Source organism: Silurus aristotelis, assembly GCF_946808225.1.
Source record: "Silurus aristotelis genome assembly, chromosome: 20".
NCBI lineage: Eukaryota > Metazoa > Chordata > Actinopteri > Siluriformes > Siluridae > Silurus > Silurus aristotelis.
The window spans coordinates 7,896,095-7,917,922 of NC_139593.1; the positions used below are offsets into that span (position 1 = coordinate 7,896,095).

Here is a 21,828-nt window from a genome sequence, read left to right on the forward strand (position 1 = left end):
CACACACAAACTGTACACATACAAAAGACTCTGCAAATAGAAACCAGGAGAATGAGCATGCTTTAACAGAGCACTTTTCCCTCTGTGTGTGTGTGTGTGTGTGTGTGTGTATAACCCAAGTGAGATCATTATATAGAGAACAGATAGCACAGTGTGTTAGCCATGATGGGATTTTAGTTTGGCTGGGAATGACAGCTTGCCTTTATCACAAAAGAATGCAGTATATCTCAGTGTGCCAATTCCGAACACTGTTCTGATGGATTATGGATTCCAGGTGTAAGGAAATTTTTATAGACGTTAGTCAACTGAAAGCTTGAAACTTGTATCGCTTTTAATAAAATAGCAATAATATGTGCGGAGGGACAATATGGATTAGGGTGTGGGGATTTTTTTAATAATAAAAAAATATGTACAGTACACTTTTTAAATCCATGGGAATTTACAAATCTATTTTATACAAAACTCCTCACAATGATGCTTATAATAGAAGGAATACACAATCCATTCTCTCTTTCACGCTCACACGCATACACCAATATTACACAGCTGTAGCAAATACAAATAAATAAGGACATGTAGTATATACAAGAATTACATGACGGACAACATCTCACAACATGAAAAGCACATGAAAAACAATACTCTTTTTTTTCTGTGCTTTAGGGGTGTTACGGTTTGGAGTTTGCGCACTATGATGATCATGGTGAAAAAAATATAGTACTGTTTGACTTTATTTTGGCTGAAAATTCTAAAATATCTGTAGAAAAGTCCGACATATTTGAATTTATCATATGGCGGCAAGAAAAAAATGGTGCAGAGACCGAAGAAAATGTATTTTCAGCAGTATTTGAATTTTTTTTTAAACTGCACCGTAAAAAAACATAAAACCGTAGCAACCCTATTGCACTTACAAGGAACTCACACAGAATCGATAATGAGCACAGCGAATATGAATCGCAATTTGTATAACTGTAATTTGACACATAGTAAAGGTGCATGCCCACAAATCAGGAAAGGGAGGGTTTAAATATACATGCAATCACACACGACTTCACTTCATTTATGGGTCAAAGCAAAACTTCTCACCACATGCAACACTGGACCTGCAGACACTTTTATAATTATTTTTTAAACACAGATTATGCTGAGGTGAAGGTTAACAGTCAGTCTGCTTTGTCGGTTAAGTGCCATTGAAATAAAGGAATATCAAGGGTTAAAAAAAAAAGACAGAAAAGAAAAAAAAAGAAAAACAATACAAAACTCACTCAGGTTTATAGTTGCATATCCATTTATGATCATTACTTTACTATTTCTTTCCAGTTTCTATGGTTTTGTTTTACCAGTGTCCGTTCCTTTTCTTCCGGCTCTCTGATAGATGGAAATCCTTTGTCGAGAACGTTTGGGATGGAGTAACTGCTTTCACAATTTTCTCCTCTTGGCTCTCGCAGAGCCAGATGTTTTCTCATTGTTCCGATCCTCTTAGTGAATGATCCACTCAGTGTTCTTTGGTTCTGTCTGTTCTTTGTGTTCCTGAGGAGATGGGTTCGGTGGGGGAGGGGTGGATGAAGGGGTTAAGATGGCATGTTCCAGTGTGAGCTTCAGTGCTGTTCTATGACTGACCTCAAATGGTGCTTTTTCACCTTCGGTTCTACAAAAAAACAGAGTGGGCATTCAGTTAACCAATGAGGGGAAAAACATCTGTGCACAGTTTCTCATCATTATTTAACTTCATCTTTGTCCCACTCGCAAGATACCAAGACGTCTGATTTAAAGAACTGTTTCAGATACTGCTATTAGAACAACCTGTCAAGCAAGAAGTCATTCATTTCACACACCCACAGACCATCAGTGTGTGGAATAACTGTGAGATGACATGGAAATTACTGTTTAAATAATCTTACTGTAGTGTAGCACAGGCCTGGCATGGCCTGGAGTCTGGAAAGTTCTGAATGTTGTCGGGCCCTGACCTCCAGTGGTGATCACTCCCACCTCCAGCCTGTAGAGAGACGCCAGCTGCAAGCCGGAGACAACCAAAACATTTCGTTCCTAGACGAGAAACAGCAAGAGGGTGGACAAGGTGCAAATACAGAACATCTGAACTATCCAAGAGCCACTGGAGTCAATATTTTCTAGTGGAGCAGCTTAAGTGGCGTAGGTGAGACATCTGCTTGCAAACAGTCTATTAAGAATCTTTTGAAACATGGCAACCAGCATTACTTCGTAGACATGACTGAAATGTGTGAACGAGCAAAAGCAAGTCAACACAAATCATACACAGCAAAACAATCTGCCACTATGAGAGAGATACTATATATGTACACGTTTGCCTTCATTAAACTAATGCTGCTTTGCCATTAGCCTAGCTTTCCCATAGATTTGTCATAAGTAATATTGATTGGCTAAGGATCGGGATGAGGCCTAACCCTGGTGAGCATAAGCTTATCCACATTGTAGCAGTTTTAGGCAGAAGATCAAAATCACTTGTCCTGCTTGTGGGACTTTACTGTATGCAACTGCAGATAATGTCAGGTGAAAGATTTTCAACATGCATCTCCTTATATTTGGTCACAAAAAAACTGGTAGAGAGATAAAAAGTGTTTAACCTTACTTGGCCCTTTTCTAAAAAGTTAAACCTTTTCAACATTGGATGCTCTATTGTGCCCAAATAAATGTAGATGGCGACACTTTTTAAACGCGCCCACATTGTCCCTGCCTTGCTGTCGCTTCACATATGATTACATGCAAAATATGCATTGGTGGTTGAGCACAAACAGGGCAAGTGTGAAGGCAGCCTCAGATCTCCTGATGCTGCATTCATCTTATGAACAAAGACAAATGACTCTGGACTACTTTTTTTATAGTAAAAAATACATGGCTGTGCAGTTCTAGACGTTTAACAGCCCGGGTTTTTGTATATGCCTCAGTATATGACAGTAGGGCAAAACCCACCAAAACAAAAAGTGCGGAAACTGTAACGTAGAGATGATTACAGACTTACTGGAGGAAGGATTTGGGACTGAGAGATGAGGCTGTTCGCCTGGTTGGTTTTGTGTCTCTCAGCTGTAACATCAGCCCAGGTAACTTGGTAACCTGTGACCTGCTGAGGGGGTCGGGTTACAGCTACCACCCATGAGAACAAAGCTGTTACGTTGCTGTTATGCTCAGAGAAAGCTGCAGTAAGGTTCTCTGCCCTTGCCTGGACTTTTGCGGGAGTAACTAAAAAAGAGGAGAAATAATTGCATATATAAAAAAGTTCAAACATGTACTAAATCATTTGAACCTATATAACATACACCTCTACAATTTTTTACAGGCACTGCTGACTAACCAGGATCTCCAGGGCAGGTAATGGGCTTGGAGCTCTTTCCTTGAATGGTTGCACATGGTGGGGTGGAGAAGGTGGTGCTTTCTGCTTGTGCTCGGCTCTTGGACCCAACTGCCTGGATAATCACTTTATACTTGCAGGAAAACTGAAGACCAGGTAAGCTGGCGTAATTCTCCTAAACACCAACAACAAAAAATTATTCACCAAACACAAAACTATATCTATATTGACATGCTGAAGTCTGACTTGTTAAAATGATTCTAGACACTATTCACAAAAAGCCTAATCACATGTAGATCTATATTCAAAATGTATACATACATCATTTATTACATAAGTCAAGACTTCTGTTTTTTTATTTCGTTTGCTAAATGGGTCTGTTGGTGATTGATGCACTTAAGGTTTCCCCTTCGGTGTTTTTCACTAGCAGTGATCAATTGTTTTTTTCCTTGACTAATCTGCCTTGTAGTTGAATTTCTGTCAGGTTAACCCCACCCCCATACCTGTGACTTCATGTGAGGTAAGACATATTGAGATACTACCTGTGTAATGAGCTTCTCTTGGATTCTGCTTCCATTGTGAGAACAAAACTCAGGGAACCACTGCACGCGGTAACGGCTCACGGTCGGGTCTGGTGAAGAAAAGACATGGTAACTTTAACCTTGACATAAAAAGTAAGATGGGGCTTGACTGAACCAAATACAGAACATATGCATCGTACATGCTGAATCTATAATGTGTGCCGGTTTCTTTGGAGTATCACTGTAGTCGTTTGATGAAGTACTGAAGTGATAAGATTTCTCAAATCTGCTTCTCATTCATTTAGAAAGATCATAACTGGATCTGAATTGTGGACAACATTCCAGTTTTATATAAAAATGATTTATGATTTGTCCTTGGATAACTACACAAAGCTTTTAATAACATAAAAGAATGAGATTAAAAAGGCACCATACTCTGCAGGGTTCGTTTATCATTCACTAACCGTCGCTGTTTCTTTCTAAGCAGACATGGTCATGTTAGCACACGATAAAGAGGACAGTGATTTGAATAGACTTCTGTACCAAGTGGAGAGGCTGCTATTGTTCCTCCTTTAATCCTGATCCTTGACTTTATGATAAGCAGTTTGTTTACCCAAAGGCAGAACTATGCTTTGAGGTAGCGGCCTTTAAAAAAAAAAACTAGCGGAGGGTTTTCCCCCTGTAGACCAGGTCTGATGAAAGACCCAAACCACTTTTCTCTTACCTCGTTTCTTCCAGTAGACTCGGACCTGGAGTTGTCCTTCCTGGTAGAACGGTGTGCCCACATCCAAAATATCAGACTGACCTTTCTGAAGTACAGTGCTAGCTGTGGGTTCTAATATTAAAAGAGAAAATTACTATGATTATGATAAACATAATATATATTAACTACATAAGGTGATTGGAGATTAAAACACAATGTATTTTTTCTATTAATGGTATTTATCTTGTTACAAAGAGTATTATTTATGAAAGACTTGTGTATTAGCAAAGAAAATTACATCCACAAGGAATACATGAGATGTGCCAACATTGCTAACATGAAAATCCTTGCAGCCAGAAAGCAAAACGTACTTTAAATACCATAGTGCGTGCTGGTTAACATGGATGCTGTTTTTTTGCTAGAAGTACACCGAACAGTAAGGAAAAGCAAGGAAACGAACATTAAGGAAAATAAATCTATATTTCTAATCTAATTTTATATTTGTACCAACCAGTGAAGCCACTTAATTTTCTACTGGGCAATAAAATCTTCACGTCAAATTTCTCTTGTGTGTGTCTATATATATATATATATATATATATATATATATATATATATATATATATATATATATATATATATATATATATAATGCTCCCAAACATACCAGTAAATGCAAATAACATTTTATAACAGGTAAATATTATCTGCATAAACTGGAAGACAATAAAGAAAGATTCCCAAAATAGTTTAATAGAAAGAAATATTCTTCCAAATCCACAAGGTCTTAAAAAGACATTAAGACAAATGTCAACACATCTTCTACTGTCTGCACTTAACAAGTCAGCGGCCATTTGTGAGATAAGTGTGTAATTGAGTTGCGTACCAGTTTTTGCTTGCTGTGTCGAGAAGCGAAGGATAGCTTTGGAACCCTTGAGAGGAAGCTGCTCCCAATAGGACACTGACTGGATCTCCAGTGTGTAACTCCTGTCCTCCCTCAAACCCTCAATCTCCACCGAGTTAGAATCCTGCACACCCAAACAACACACACATACACAAACTCTGAACTGCTGAGATGGGAACATTGGAAGTACAAAGAATAATCAGATTTCTAAGAATGAACCATTATTATACACGCCACCTAAATACACAATGAATTCATCACACTTAGTGGACTTGATCATTAAATGTATACAACATGATAAAAGAAAAAACCTAATAGTTATTATTATTCATTTATATATATATATATATATATATATATATATATATATATATATATATATATATATATATATATATATATATTTATATATCGGGTGAATAAGGTTCTTTTGAGAAGTGCGTTTATCATTTTATACAGTATGACTTATTTTGTATGATGTAATTCCACATTTGTATGTGGTGTTCCGGTATGGCCGTGGTAAAACTAATTGCATCATTTTCTTTTTGTAATAGTAGCTTCAAATGCAGTGCGGGAGGTTCCCTATTAAAGCAGAGTTTTTGATGTATCCCAGTCCATCCAGTGGTTATTAAAAAGAAAAGAGTTCACTTAACAAGAAAATGGCAACAATCCTCGCTCAAACCTTCTTTAAAAAATGCAGCATGTACATAAAACACAAACATCGTTGCTGCCATCCCCAAAATGGCTGGGGGAGGGAAAAAAAACAAACTCCTTAAAAATGATCTCACTCAAAGGAAAACAATTTGGTTGTTATTAAGAGATTTCCCACTCTCAAACGAAATGAGAATTGATATGCTGTTTTTGGCCGTTTGCCGGACAGACTCGTGAAGTGCGGCCTTTAGCCAGTGGGTTTGATGCAATATGATACCCTCCTGGCATTCAATTTAAGGCTTTTCATGATCAAAGTCAAACGCATGAGTTGTTTATCTTACGCCTTTTTGCACTGTTATACTTCATTTGTTGTGGCTCGTTGAATCAAAAAGAAAAAAAAACGAGAGGGGGTTGTGGATCGGCTGGCTTCCAGCTAGGAAGAACGATTTACACCATGCTTGGGGAATAAAGAGCTACAGGATGAACCCAAAAGTGAGAATGAAAGAAATGTGAGTAGGAATTACCCCACTGATTGTCTTTCTCCTTTTGACTTTGGAGGCCACTGAGTACCCTCCCTCACTGAGCGCCATGCTCCACGACAGTTTGTAGTGGTGCACTGGGACATCTGGGTCTGCTGGAGACACCCAGCTAACGTGCACTGATACCGACCGGTCTGATCCAAAGGTCATGTGAATTACCTGTAAGTCAGAGGGTGCTGGGGGCGGGGATGGATCTGTAAGAGTCGAATGACAACGTGGTAAAATATGAGCGGGAAAATAATGTTTCCTCTGCCACTCGTCCCTGAATACATACCAGAAATTATAAACATATACCATGTTATGTGTTTATTGTTATCTTGCTTAAAAGTGTGGTTAGACTTCCATTATTGACTTAATTTAACTTTTTAACATTTAACTCTTAAATTCTGTAAAGCTGCTTTGAGACAGTGTCTGTTGTGAAAAGAGCTATAGAAATAAACTTGACTTGACATAATAAGCATATATACACATCATATTCATCCTTTAATCACACTATCTTCACTGTCACTCAAAATCTCACACTCCGGTACCACCAGAAGAGAATGGGTTTACTTTTTCCATGTCTGGTTGCTTTGCTTCCTCATATTGTCTTAGAGGTTTTCCTCATTCTGATTTGCTCATTAGGGATCCAAATCTACACCGGATTTCACAGAAGCTGCTGGGTGACACTGCCTATTGTTAAAGGAACTATAGAAATAAACAATTCTGTGTGAGCACTCGCATAATGGAAGGTACAGGAATTGCTCCAGTGTTGTGAAGTTGGAAAAAAAATCTTTCTTTCCTCTTTCACCACACAAGCGCTTACAGGTTTTAGGTTTGAGTAACATAGTCACTTATTTTAGTCAATTGACAGAATTTAATACTTTCCCTTTAGACTTGAGTTAAAATATATTGTTTTGAGTGAATTGGTTTTTGGTTATTTTCTCAGTTCAGGTAAATATTTCTGTCAGTGGTATGTACACATGTGATGGAAAATATGAATTTTAATTTTTTGTTTGTTTTACCTTTGGAAGCTCTGAAGTGTCTACTGGGGGTGGTGTACCCTCTTGTTCCATGTACATTGACTGCTGCTACTCTGAACTGGTACCAGCGGCCTGGGCGAATATCAGCCAGCCACACACGTTCTTCTGAGGTCTACATCAAAAACACAGGATTTAGTACAACAGACAGAAAGTAGACTTATCTCAAAGAAGAAAGCATGAATCAATCAGTCAATAGATGGGTGGATAAAAGGATAACGCATCTACGTGTTCAACCACACTGAAAATAGGTACCAAAACATATCTTCCCAGGTGCAGAGCTATATAATGCATCTTTCATGTAGGAATGTAAATATCGTGGCTTTAAACGTCCTACATTAAAGGACCACCGTAGTACCTTTTGAGGCTACGTTTACTTTTCTATCTTTGCTGGATTCAAAGAATTTTCCAGAACAGAAAGAATGCACGACATAATACTCGGTGAGTGTTCACAGCTCAAACCTTATTCGCTCCTTCAAATCTAAGCACCCTAAACATGTTCCTATCTGTCCTTGGCTTATACAAACAATCAAATACACACACACCTGTGCTACCACTTCCCAGTCAGTTGCACCATCCTCGCTTGGGTGAATGCCATAGTTCCAGCGCCTCTGAAGAACGTTCAGCACTGGCTCAGCCGACACATTGAACTTGGACGACCAACGAACCTCTAACACACCAGACGGCATCTCCTCAAACACTAGCTCCTTCCTGGGCTTCAGAGGTGCACCTAGTTATGGAGTAAAATGAATGTCAGTTTACTTTTAAAGCCTTTTTGACGTTTCTTTTTTTAACCTATTTCACAAAGATTGACATAATTTGTTATATATTCATGACTATAATTAGTGTTTCCCTACCTCAAAAACAAAAAATCTAATTATTACATAGATTACGAAGTAAAAGTCAGATGTTGAACTAACACTGGAGATTTTTTCCATAAAAAACTTCAGTACCATATCATCTACACAGGTTGTTACTACAGAAATGTGAATGTTATAATAATAAGCAAATTACCATAAAACTGTGTATTGTTTTTCAGCTGGACCCTGTTCATATTTCTGAATAAAGAATGAAGAGTCGTGACATATTGTCAGTGTATTGCATTTCCTGGTGTTGTTTTTTTTCACGAGTGTCAAGCAGAAATCCAAGTTTTTAAATTACAGGTTGGCAGGAAAAAAAAAAAAAAAAAAAACAGGAGTGAAGGGAGGTTTTTGTGGCAGCACCAAAATTATTTACATACAGCATGAGGCTGCATTCGAGACACATGTGGAGAATGACATGTGCGCATTTGTCGTGTTATACCTCTGTAGAGGTTTCTTGGCGGTTGGCACGTGTGTCCGCAACCATTGGCGCAGCACTTCTTGTGTCCTGGGCACTCGTTGTCCTCCTCGCAGCTCTCTACACAGGCGGCTGCGAATCCGCTGGCTCGTTCTGGAGCCGGACATTCGCCTTGTTTCAGCACCATTACAGAGCGCAGAAACTCGCAGCTCGTCACGCACTCACCATGGCGCTTGGCAAACACACGCTGGGGCAAAGAGGACACAGGAAACTGCATCAGCACAATCACATACATTTGCTTTTTAACATGCGGCACGGGTGACCTTTCATTTGGCAATTAAAGCATGAATAAATATTACACCACTCGAGTCCAGGAACATCTCTGTTTAGCCATTTAGGCCAAATCGTGGCCAGTAAAAATAATTTCATTTATGATTTATGAGAAATGTTGTTAAAGAAATGGGCAAAACCCTCATAGCCGGGAATGAATGATCGCTAAATTTGACATCGTTTATCATTACATCATCCAAAAAAAAAAGACAAGTTGAACCTTGTATTTACTGCCTGTTTGTGTGTTTGATGTGCCATGCATTTCTAAGTAGTCTGAGCACTGAATTATTAAGCAAGCCCTATGTGTATGGTACTAATAGTGTTCTTTCTTTTTTTGGCAGTAAATCTATGACCAGAGTCGAACTGGTACTGCATGTGTTATTAATATAACAGTCACACTGGATGAAGTTGTTGGCACGGATGCAGGTATCAAGATGTTTGAAAATCCCATTGTTCTTGTGATTTTATGAATCATGTAACAGGAAAGGAGAAACACTGCTTAGCCAAAAAAATTATAATCGTTTCGCAATTATACAAGGAATTCACGCGCACACGTACATTTAGAACAATTACAGGATACGCAATGTCAACTGAACACAGTAGGAAAGGGGAAAAAAAAGTTGGAGTTTAATAAAAGGAAGTTAATTTAGAGGATTATTATTGTCTGTTAATATGGAAGCCAAGTCTATCAAAAAAAGAACAATATACAATCAGCAGGATTTAAATAACCGCAGCAGCAGCGTCAGCCGTTTTGAATCGGAGATTGCTTTTATTTTGCTTACTAAGTGTAGAGTAAGAACAACCTTTGAAAATGTGAGGAATTCAGTTGCCAGTACCTCGCATGGCTCTCGACAGGATTCGTCCCTCTGTTCCCAAGATTCTTTGCACGGCTCCAGGCACTGCGCACAGACGGGAGAGAGCGTAAGATTAGTCTACCCCCAGCAGTTTTTATAGAAAAGACACATTGTGGTAAAACATTGTGGCGCTGTTGTTTCTATAAACTGTTTAGTCCTGATTTTCTTTCGGGTTCTCTCTGAGGTGACAAAGAAAGGAAATACTGCGGTTGAGCCTTCAGCAGCATTTGACATTTACATTTAGCAATTTAAATGTACTCTTTATTCTTGTCCCAGTAATATTTCTTGACATTCTGCTCTCTCTCTCTCTCTTTCTCTTAGCCTCATCTCTGGTGTCCTCTATCCAGTCACCCCAAGAGGAACACTTCTCCTCCTGCATGAGTGAACAGGGGTCTGTGTGCCTTGGGGGAATTAGCATTTCCAATTTCATGCTGTATTAATGAGACGTGCCAGTCAGTTCGCCGTAACACTGTGCTTAAAGCGAAAGTGAAAATAGCTGGGATGCACAATTAATCATGCTTTAATTGTGAACACAAGCTCCTTTAGTTAATTAAGCAATATGGTTTATATTGACTGAAGCTTCACACTCATGCTTTAACTGTCAATTGGTTTGCACACTGCGAGGACATATTTAATTACTGACATGTACTTATTGATTTGAAATATTACCCATTCCCACATTAAAACCTAATATATTTATACGGTCGATTTTTAAAAGCCTTTTAAATATTAACCATTAGTCTTTTAGGCTTGTATTTTTATTCATTAAAATTATAACAAATGGTTGTTTCATTGGTTTATTGATAAATTAAATTATTATTATGTTATTATTTAAAAATATGAACCATTAGCTGTTTACTTGCTAATTTGTTACTTCAGGTTTTTTTTTTATTCCATTATTTATTTATTTATTTTATTCCAATTGCGTTTTTTAATAAGTTTTTATTCTAAAAGTTTCATTTCATTTCCCGATTTTTCCACTTTTTCTATTCCAAATTCTGTATTTGCTTGTTTTAATGACCTTGTCTGCATTTTGCGTGTCTGCATATTGCGTGAAATGTCATCTATATAATCAGCTCCTTGTTAAGTACAACAGTGTCTGTTTGGAGTATCATCTGTGATCGTGTGCCTGCTGTATATTCACATTTACATATGTATAAGTTGAGTGTGTGTGTGTGTGTGTGTGTGTGTGTGTGTGTGTGTGTGTGTGTGTGTGTGTGTGTGTGTGTGTGTGTGTCTGCTCACAGCACTACTTAAAGCCAAACTTTGTTTCCGATTGTGAATGGGAAAAGCCGTTTATCGCAGAGGGCAGACATTTAAAAGTGTGTGTGAGCAGGTTGTCGGAAACTATGAATAATGGCAGAGAGGCTGAGGGGTACTGAGAGCGAGCAGGACTAGCCTGTTTTATAGAGCGCATTATGGCTAGGAACCTGCTGAAAAAAGGCCTGAAGCGAAATCACTCTAATCACCACAAACACCCTCAGCACACTGGTGGAAGATCCTGCACCCTGCCTATGATTCCCATGTACACTCCTCTCATAAATATAGTCGTTTTCTGGTAGCTATTTAAATGGGTTGAAATCGTTATATCCATCACTGCCTGTAAAAGGCAGGTATGTGTTCAGTGTTATAAATGACGGTGTTTCTACGCGAATGATGAATACAAAAGAGTGAATAATGAGACTTATGGAACTGAAGTGATTAATGCTCCTTGGAAAAATCCATAGCCTGGGACATTTTGAATTCATGTATTTGTTGGAAAGTGGTTTCAGTAACTGAAGAGGGAAAAATACTTTTTTGCTTTAAATAAAACAAAAGCTTTCACTTAGTGTGTATGTGTAGATATAATGTTGACATGATGCACCTTGCAAGCATAACTGTCCAGTCACCTCACACTTAAACAGTTAAACTGGCCAGACTCAAATCTTTTTGTGCGCAATCTGAGGACAGAATACCACAGTTTAAGGCTGAAATGTTTGCCAGCGACTTTTTGAAAAGGAAGCAAACAAAATGTTTCATGATCATATACTAGTTTTTTCCCATTATACTTTATCCTTCACCAATATTTTGCTTAGTCAGTTGGTTTTCCAGGCAAAACCCAAGACTGGGCAGCACATTGGGGCATTCGCAGTAGACTGCACTTGCTAATAAATTTTATAATTTGTCCACTCCTGCTATCATCACAAATCCTTATCCGTCAAGCCCCCAAGGCAGACACACTCAGTTTATTGCTTTGTTTCTGGTGTGATCAGTTTGATCAAACTGACCTTGTTTACAGCCGAACCTGCACAAATTTAATCTCCAGGCTTTACACTATTCATAAACCTCTCGCACGGCAAACTGCTGTCTTGATAGACCACTGTATTCTGGAGTACATTTTAATCTGTCAGACTCTGAACAGCGCAGCACTCGACTAACTCAACAGCTCTCTCAACTTGAATATATCACCCTTATATGATGCATTCCACATTCGGTGGGGAAAACCGCAGAACCTGGCTATTAATCACACGCACCCCAGCCAAATCTTTGGCCCTGGAGGATTAAAACCACTGGCCCTGAAAAACCTGAGACTGCAGTGATCACCTTTCGAAAATCACCCTTCAGCTCGTGCCAAGCTTTCACACGAGGCCCTGCTAATCCACTCGGACGATCCTGAAAGCGCCGTAACCGGTATTATACCCCAGCGCCGGTTAGTTTTCCGCTCCATTTCAGGCGCAAATCGAGCATTCCTTTCCACGCTGCAAAATAAAGGTTATTTAAGAGCAGCAGACAGCGTTTAAAAAAAGAGGTCACTCCAACAGCACACTAACGATCTCTACCCTTAAATCATTTTGCACCTGCGCTGTTCAAATACGTCTCATCGTTCTCAATGCCTTGATAAAATACAGCATCACGACTCTCCCTCTGAGACAGTCATGTTGTTCTCCTTGGTTGCGTCATTCTTTATCGCCAAGTATCTTGCAGTTTTCCCTACGACTTACTACTGGTCAAAAAAGGTTCATTTGTTTTTTCACTGTCAGCTCTTGTGGCATCAAGTTGATCGTGCTGTCTTCTGCTTCACTTGTAAGTCAGTTTGGATAAAAGTCAAATTTAAGTAGGCCAGCCATTCAGGATATGTAAATGTCTGGATTATTATAATTTTTCTTTGTCATTTCCTAAAGGACAAGTCAGTTCAACAATCCGGAAACCCTACCAAAGAAAAAACAACAGTACTCCAACCAGCAAACAGGGCTGAACAGTATATTGGTTTTACATGTCCAGCAGGCAAGCTAATGAATTTATGATATATCCACCCCTGATGATCTGCACTTTCACCAAGCGTGACTCTACAAAGCAAATCTGAGACATTTCTGGCTTAGACAGTGGGTAGAACTGTGAGTTGCTTTAGGAATCAAACCGCATCAGCACAGTCCATGCATAATGCTAGCTCTAGGTAAAGAGCAGAACGTTCACTCCAGGGTTTAAGACAAACTGTGATGGGAGCCAATGAGTCAAACGGAAAGCCAATGTTTTGTTTGTGGTTTGCATTTGAACTGCATTTGCTTTACGAAGTTTCTAGGTGAACTTTATTGGGCCCATTTCCATGTTTAGCCTTTCTAAGATTCTCATTCGTTGAGTGGCCACAAATGAATATGCGGACGTACTCACAGCAGCTTATAGTGTTCTCACAGCATATACTAATTATTCTGCTGACATTTAAACAAGGGGCACTTAAAAGGTTGGGGAAATGTAATGACATTCAGTAAAGTGCAGATTGACAACGGATTTTCTTGTACTGTTAATGACTCTACAGGCCGTTCAAATGGGCAAATCTCTGGATGCACAGGCTGCAGGCTAATCCCTTTGGAGTGCTGCTTAAGTGCTGCTATTGTGTTTCTATGCTTTGGCGCGACCAATTTAGTGGTGGAAAGTGACATTTAACATTAGTTTTACCATTCAACATATTAGACAAATGTACATTTTGATATGGAGTGACTAGTTTTCTTTGGGTAGACATAAAAGAGTAATTTGGCTCCAGTAAATATATATATATATATATATATATATATATATATATATATATATATATATATATATATATATATATATATATATATATATATATATATATATAAAGAAAGAAACAGAAGTAATAATTCTCTTTTTCAGTTTTATATTGGTAATGTATTTTATTTGATTGTTTATTTATTTATTTATTTAACGTTATGACTGTTAAATTATTGATTTTGTAACAATTTTTGTTTGTGAGATTATTTGTTATTTATTTATGTTCTTTTTTCTTTTTCCCCCTTTTTTCCTGGTTGTAAAGTGACTGACAGCCTTAGGATGTGAATGTGTCTGAATCTGGCTCTACATAGTCCCTTTGTAAACACCTTGATGATGATTTGCAATCTAGACAACAAGCCAGCAGGATGACAGTGTGATAAACAATGTATCAAAAACAAGAGCCGACTTCTTGCTTTGCGGAGGGCATGCAGTGGGCTTGCTGAAAAGTCAGAAAGTCTTTAATCATGCAGATGCAGACACACATGTTCTGGGATACTGCTCTCATAAGAGTAATTGACATTCAGAGGCTGTGTACACCTGAACACAAGATCGGAGGAAATTTTAAAAGGCCTCTGGAATATAACTCTAACCCACTTGTGTTATTTTGGGAAGTTTTTATTAAGCACAAAGGCTCCAGACAGAGAGTCATAAATAAATTTGGTTCAATTTATGAAACATGTTGTATTCACATACTAATTACTCGCCAACTACACTTTCGAGGAGTAAAGTGATTCCTAATTAGCAAAAGAGACCTTTTAATTATCTGATTTAAGGAGCAGCATGAGGTAATAGTGCAATTAAGCCTAGTTGTGTAGGTGCAGCCTGGCCTACTGGCAAAAGCTAACGCTGTTACCACCGACACACTGCCTTTTAAAAGTCTATTTGTCTCTACTTGATGGAGCTCTAAACCAATAAGCCTCTGCTAAAATGAATAGAGAGGAATTGCTGGTATTTAAAGCGAATTTGAGAAGTGACTCTCTGGAGAAGGCCCTGAAAATGTGTGGAACAGTCAGCCAAATGTTTTCATGGATGGAAGGAGGGAGGTACGACCTCTGGCTGTACTGTGAGACTACTCAGGGGGTGATGTGGGAAAACATGTGCGTCAACAGAGGGAGAAATGTCTCACCAGTGACAGCCTGTTTAGGCAGTCTGCTATAATCGGGAGGAGGGTATGACTCCGGTGACACTTTCCTCCCATGTTTATAGTAATCTTGACCCTAGATCAGCTGGTGAGACATTTAAGGGGTTTGGGGGTTTAAAAACTGCCATGTATGTGCACTGGATTCTGCTTAACAAATATGCAAATGTATGTGTGAAATGGAGACAGATGAAAAAAACCCCAACACTTTTATTAACTATAATGTACATCAGCAAGAGAGATAGAGATAGCGCTTCATATTTTAAACTGAGCAGCATTATAATGAGAATCGGGTGGAAAAGCAGGAGCAGTGTGCTGTGGCCCTATACAATGCAGACCAACTATTATCGACCTGAAGTTGTTTTTTTTTTCCAATAACAGCATACGATTAGTTTTAATCCACTAAAAACCAATGACCATTTCTTTTTCTGCACAATGTTGTAAAATATCTATTAAAGACGTTATTAGATCTAAAAGAACTATTATACACAGTTTGTCAAATTGTTACAAAGAAACTGTAAAACCCTAAAGAACACGTTATACCTCTGACTGTTACAAAGCATCTGCACTGAAGAATCATACAGAACCATACAAACAATTACACACAGTTCCATGAACAAAGCAGTTACTAAAGAAACAATAACGTTCTAGAACAAGCGTATTAATAAGACCTTGTGATTTGCCTGTGATTATAGCGGCACTACTTTCTGAGCTGCTGTAACCGAAAAAAAAAAAACTCATGCTAACTTTGGACCAATCAGAATTGAAAACAGCATTACAAATTCAGCATTACTGCTCTGTTGGCAGTTTGTTAGCAAACTTGTATATTGCAATGCATATCATTGGATATGAAAATATGTTTGAGAATCATATGATACGTTTGCAATAACACCCGCCCTTAATTCCTGGAAACTGTGTAATAAAAGCTGACAGGGATTAATTACAGACTGGAAGCAGCATTTTTTGCATTACGGTTTAAGAAAATGGGCCTGATGGATTGGCACCAAAGCTCTTATTCATCTTAATATAAATATGGTAGCTCGGTGGTTAAGGTGTTGGACTTTTGATCAAAAGGTCATGAGTTGAAATCTCACCACCAAGCAGGAACTACTGGGCCCATGAGCAACTGCTCAGTTGTATTTTAGACATAAATGTAATTGGACCTGGATAAGGGCGTCTACCAAATTCCATAAATATTTTATACAATTATATAATGTTATATAACACAAGGCATTTGTTAGATTGATAGATTTGGAAGCTTGTGCTGAATATATAATACTTAAATATGTGCTTTTATGTTATTCTTTCAAAATGTTTTATCAGTCTGTATAAAGGTCATGTAACTATCGTATCATATCTTTAGCCACTAATCATTAATAAAGATTGACTTATTAAGTAAAACCATTGACACATTTCTGTAGTCGTATGCAGGATGTGTTTACCGTGTTTTCTACACCTACACATTGTATAGATGAGTACATGTTTTTGAGCGCACATATTTTTGGCATGTCTTTCAATCTCATTTATTTCACACTGATTAATTTTCCAGGAGCTCGGCCAATATATCACACGTTCACGTTAGGGTTTAAAGCGGCTAAGAATAATGGTCTGCGTTAAGAACCGTCACGACGCTCTCAGCGTGATGTATGATGTCATTATGGCAGGCGGGGTGAGCGCACCCATGTTTTAAAATGACCAATCTGTGCTGGCTTTAAGTCAAGCAGCAACGTAATGCTGCGTAATTTTGACAAAAATTACCTTCGCGCATTGCTTATGGCCTCGACACCAGCCCAGGGATCCATTACTCTGTAGAGAGGGAAAGAGAGAAAGAGATACAACTTGTTATAACAATTTAAGAGAAGGGGAAAAAAAAACAGATTTAGATTTATGTGAAACATGGAAATTCAGCTGGGATGGGGGCTACTGTTAAACTGGGGCTTTGTTAAATAAAACATTTGGCTTTATTTATATAGGATGCATTTCTAATTTCTGTTATTGTGTATGTAAAAAATGACAACCTAATAAAAATAAAATAAAATAAAAAGTTAGTTGCATTGCACAACAACATGTGAGTAACTCTGACCTCTAATTGAACCTGATCGACATTCACCTTGGGAACGCTTTGAATGGCTCAGAGCTCAGTCACCAAGGTGCATGTGCTGTTAACCTCTCATAATCTCTTATCACAGAGTTTGTTTACATGCTATATCTCGTAATGATCCTTGGCGTGACGGGAACCGTCACAAATACGTGCGTCTTTTTTTCTTCTTCTTCTTCTTCTTCTTACGTTTCAACAGGACGATTTCTCCGGCATACAATGAATCAATGCAAAACAAACTACATGGATGATTTTATTCCTCATGCATCTTTAATTGGACCTGCAATGGGGAAGAGCCAGAAACATCCTTTGTGACCAGTGAAGCAGGATCAATAGCCAAAGCCTCAGGCAGGAGCATGGTGTAGTTCATGTTTTTTGAGCCATAAACGTCATCCAAATCTTTTCCACTGAATGGAATGATAGATGAAGTTGAACAGAAATATTGCAGTGAGATTTCATAATATTTAAAAACCCTGTCATTGTTTGAACATCGTTTCGCCTGGTTTGTTTTCTGTTTGAGAAAAAGCGATCAAATAACGTCTGTACTGAAGTGAAAAAAAAAACAGGAACAGCTTTAACTGGACACTGGAGACTCCTTCCATAAACATTTCCTGGCAGAAAAAAAGGCACTGTATTAATGATTATTTGCTTTTCTTTATTAAATAACCTGGTTTTATTGTTGATTATTGCACATGTATTGCATGTAGCGTCATCTTTTGCGTTAACAAGTACATTTATATAAACCTGTGAATCGTCCTGTCAGAGCTGCTGTTACTGACTGATCACATTTGAAAGGTTAAAAGGTTACAAGGTACAAGGTTAAATCCGACACCTCGTTTTTTGGATCGGATATTTAGATAATGGATGAAACCTGCTCAGCCTGGGCAATAAACAGACCACCGTAAAAGCTTGCATCATTTGCTTAATCTCTGATCAGCGTGACCCTCTAAACCCTGGTGACCTTGACAACGGCTCATTGAATAAACCCATTCAAATGAAATTTCATGGTCACACTTTCTATCTCCTATCTGAATAATTGACAAAGTGGCCTTCGTCATCCTGAGAGAGATCTTTAGAAGTGGGCACTGTAGATTGTGGTCACTGGCAAATCAAAGGGTTTCACAGAGGGATCTCCAACCCAGATGGCCGTTCTAAGAACACTAGCTGTTGTTTGAGCAGAACAGCGGTCTTTCTTTTCACTTCCCCAACAAGCATCATGTCCGCTTTTGATAACGTTGCCTAGTTCACCGAACCAAACAAGATAAGCTTGTGCAGTAAGTGACACCGATGTGAGCGGCCTGTGTCGAGGGTGTTTTTAGACAGGTCTGTTCAGACAGGATGACATCATGGGTGCTCGATTCTGGATAAAGGTCTTTTGGCTTTGGGATATTGTTTTTTTTTTTGGTTTTTTTTTCAAGGATATGGAAATATAACACGGGATTGCCTTCTTTGGCTCTGGGCCATCACAAAGATTCAAAGATAGAGCTACAATATAATATATACATTATAGTATGGATTTGTCAGATGAATGGAAAAAGATTGCATGCGCAGTTTTTCTCCTTGTGTTCAATCATGCCGGTCTGTACAGATTCTGAGGCACAGCTTTCTCGAAAGGGCATGCTAAATGAGTCTGGCTGCACTTGTGGGGCAGCTGCTGTTCAGTGAAAACAACATAATGCATGATTATGCTGCAGAAGAAGAGATGAGTAAAGGCATAATCACAATAACAAAACCACACAAACACACACACATGCTGTATGGATGCTCAAATTCGCAAAATCAACAATCTGCCTTCGGTCCTTAGCTCAGTTTACAGTTTGTGAACTTTTTAGACTACTCTAAATTTAATGTGCCAACATCACTGTGTGTGTTGCGTCCTGTGATAAACTGGATACCCTTTTGGGATGTTTTCCCACCTTGATTCCATGTGGGTTTCAGCTGGGTTCCCTAGTTTCCTCCCAACTCTCAAAAACAAGCCAGGACACAGACACAGACTCTAAATCAAATTTGTCGGCATCAATGGTGTATATGATGCCCTGTTATAACTGGTGTCCCTTTGGGGATGTTTTCCCACTTTGCTCCCCATGAGGGATTCATCTGGGTTCTCTAGTTTCTTCCCACCTCTCAAAAACAAGCCAGGACATGGATAGGTACTCCAATGAAATGTATCAGCATCAGTGTTGTGTATTGTGCCCTCTGATAAAACCAGCATCCCTTCTGGGATGTTTTCCTGCCTTGCTCCCGGTATTCCCGGAATAGGCTCCAGGTCCATCATGCTAAAGAGCTCTCTGTAGATGAATGTATGAAAGACAGACACAAACAAATACGCAGATACACAATAATCCATGGCCTTAAAACAACCTGTTTGTAATACGATGTATGCAAACTGTAGTTATATATTTGTTTATGGGTTTGGTACCAGGTCAACTTTATAGCACATTTGCATAATTATTTCATTGTTTGACAGCCTAATTTTCTTTTAACATATTTTGTATATTTAACATGCAAAGTTTACATTTATTGTGTATGTTTTGCACATTTTAATTACTTTTTTTTATCAACACTTGTGCACTAGCCCTTATACACTTGGTGTGAATTGGAGCAAATTGACAAAATAGAGTTGTTTCATTTTTTTTTTTATTTTAGAATAAATCATTGGAAATGTATCAATGAATTTATGATATTTTAGAGATGTGTCTATTCCAAACCAAATATACATTTCAAGGACACTGGTAACAAACAAGTAGAAGAAGAAGAAAAAAGATGCTATTTTAGACACTTTTTAGAAACAGTTTTCACTTTATATAAAGCTACGTAGACCTACAAGCTTGTCATTTATCTTTATTTGTTTGTTTGTTTGTTTGTTTGAGAAAAGGAAGTTTTACCTGAAAGTGGGTCGGCGCGTGAGCGATGCGCGCGCTGTGAAGGCTGAGGCACCTGGCGGCGCACCTTGCGCGAGAAATGCCGCTGAGAGCCGAGGACGAGTCCTGCCTCCTGCCGAGCGCAACTCCGCAAAACAGCGCCAATATAATCCGAACCGGGACGACGGGACCCATCATGCGCATCTCTCCGGAGGAAGAGGTGAAGGGGAAAAAAAATTAAAGAGAGAAACAAAGCTGCTGTTTGGCTCCAAGTGTGTCCGCACTGTACAAGCGTGAACGCGGATTTGCGCAAAGGCGACGGACGATGCGAGACTAAAAAAACTTCAATCGGTGTAAAAGGGGGCGGGGCCAAAGCATGATCTCTGACAGGCGATTGGCGGAAATGTGCACGAGGGGGAGGCGGGGGTAGGTTGGAGGCGCTGGAGACGCGCGCGCTCTCAGGTGCCGGCTTGTGCTTGCCTGTGAGCGTGCAGGACCTAAAGACCTGATCAGACGCTTTCCATACAGAAGTTACTTACACAGGACTTTAGGAAATAAAACGAGATAAAATATTTGTATATTGCATGTGTAAGTCTTTTCAGTAGAGACTGCAATAGACTTGTAGAGAAATTTCAAGATTTTTGCATTTGACATATTATGCAATATGTCATTGCACAGGTCCTGCACAGGCCCTATTCCTGTTATATCTGTCGCCCTGATAGTGGGAAATAACCTTCTCCAGGGCCAGAGTTGAGAATGTATTTGTAATTTCTCCAGACGATTTGTCTCACTATAACCTACAACTTGGAGTAGGAGAAAAAAACAATTTAATTGCTGCCCTCTTTTGGTGACACAAATGATAGCACTCATCTCTGATACGTATTAGATCATATAAATATACACTTTGTGAGGTAAGAAATGAATGAGAAAAAAATCCAAAGACCTGCTAGATCTAGTCTGCTTAACTCAAAACAATGTGTGTGTGTTAAATGTGTGGTATGGGGTATGGGGAATTGTTTATTTGAGCTGTTAAAAGCCTAAGTGCCTGTGGTAAGCAACACTGCCAAGCAATGCATGCATTTTCCATTGAGCCTCAGCTTTGGTGCTGAAAATACAGCTCTGTGTGTGTGTGTGTGTGTGTGTGTGTGTGTGTGTGTGTGTCAGACAGAAACTCCAGCAGCCTCCCTGGCCAAAATCCCAAACTCTGAGCCTCGACTCGAAGAAGGCAGTCAGGAAGCATCCAGGGAACCCCACAACTATTAACGGCCTTTCGCCGGTAGCTTAAAAACAACAACTGGTTTTATGTGCAGAGTAATTAAAACAACCACTACCATACGGCATGGGGTCTCTCTTGACGGCCTGGCTATGTGCCCTTGCCCAAGGAATGGAGCGAAACATGACGTGTAGGAAACAATGAACAAAATACTACACGTTTTTCACTCTGGCATGCAAGCTGGCGTAATGGATTTGCACCCGACGAAGGGGGAGACCCCAGGGTGTTAACAAGATGTGCCATTTTTATGAAGAAGCTGAGCTTCCTGGTGGCTGCAACAGCTGTTT

The 21,828-nt window shown here is 39.0% G+C and overlaps 1 protein-coding gene across 2 annotated transcripts; it reads right to left on the bottom strand.

Annotated features, from left to right (window-relative positions):
• Positions 1-372: 372 nt before the first annotated feature.
• On the bottom strand, positions 373-20,597 carry anos1a (anosmin 1a). 2 transcript variants are annotated; one of them, XM_083522533.1, is made up of 14 exons: positions 20,293-20,597; positions 17,068-17,115; positions 10,107-10,169; positions 8,965-9,187; positions 8,208-8,392; positions 7,648-7,777; positions 6,629-6,837; positions 5,436-5,577; positions 4,571-4,681; positions 3,868-3,956; positions 3,329-3,500; positions 2,999-3,216; positions 1,902-2,046; positions 373-1,648 (listed from the first exon to the last, which is right to left on the bottom strand). In XM_083522533.1, exons 1-14 carry the CDS (start codon positions 20,470-20,472, stop codon positions 1,599-1,601), a joined length of 1,965 nt encoding a protein of 654 aa, XP_083378659.1. In that variant the 5' UTR covers positions 20,473-20,597; the 3' UTR covers positions 373-1,598. The 2 variants fall into 2 exon arrangements, with proteins under 2 accessions (XP_083378659.1, XP_083378658.1); XM_083522532.1 differs by having other exon boundaries at positions 10,074-10,169.
• Positions 20,598-21,828: the final 1,231 nt, after the last annotated feature.

Bases quoted from the DNA above. Each gene is read 5' to 3' on its own strand.
- anos1a (XM_083522532.1), bottom strand. From the start codon at position 20,472: ATGCGCATGATGGGTCCCGTCGTCCCGGTTCGGATTATATTGGCGCTG. The intron at 17,116-20,292 runs GTAAAACTTCCT...CCCTCTCTACAG, and splicing joins ACGCGCCGACCCACTTTCAG to AGTAATGGATCCCTGGGCTG. The intron at 7,778-8,207 runs GTGTGTGTGTAT...TTTTTGATGTAG, and splicing joins ACTGGGAAGTGGTAGCACAG to ACCTCAGAAGAACGTGTGTG.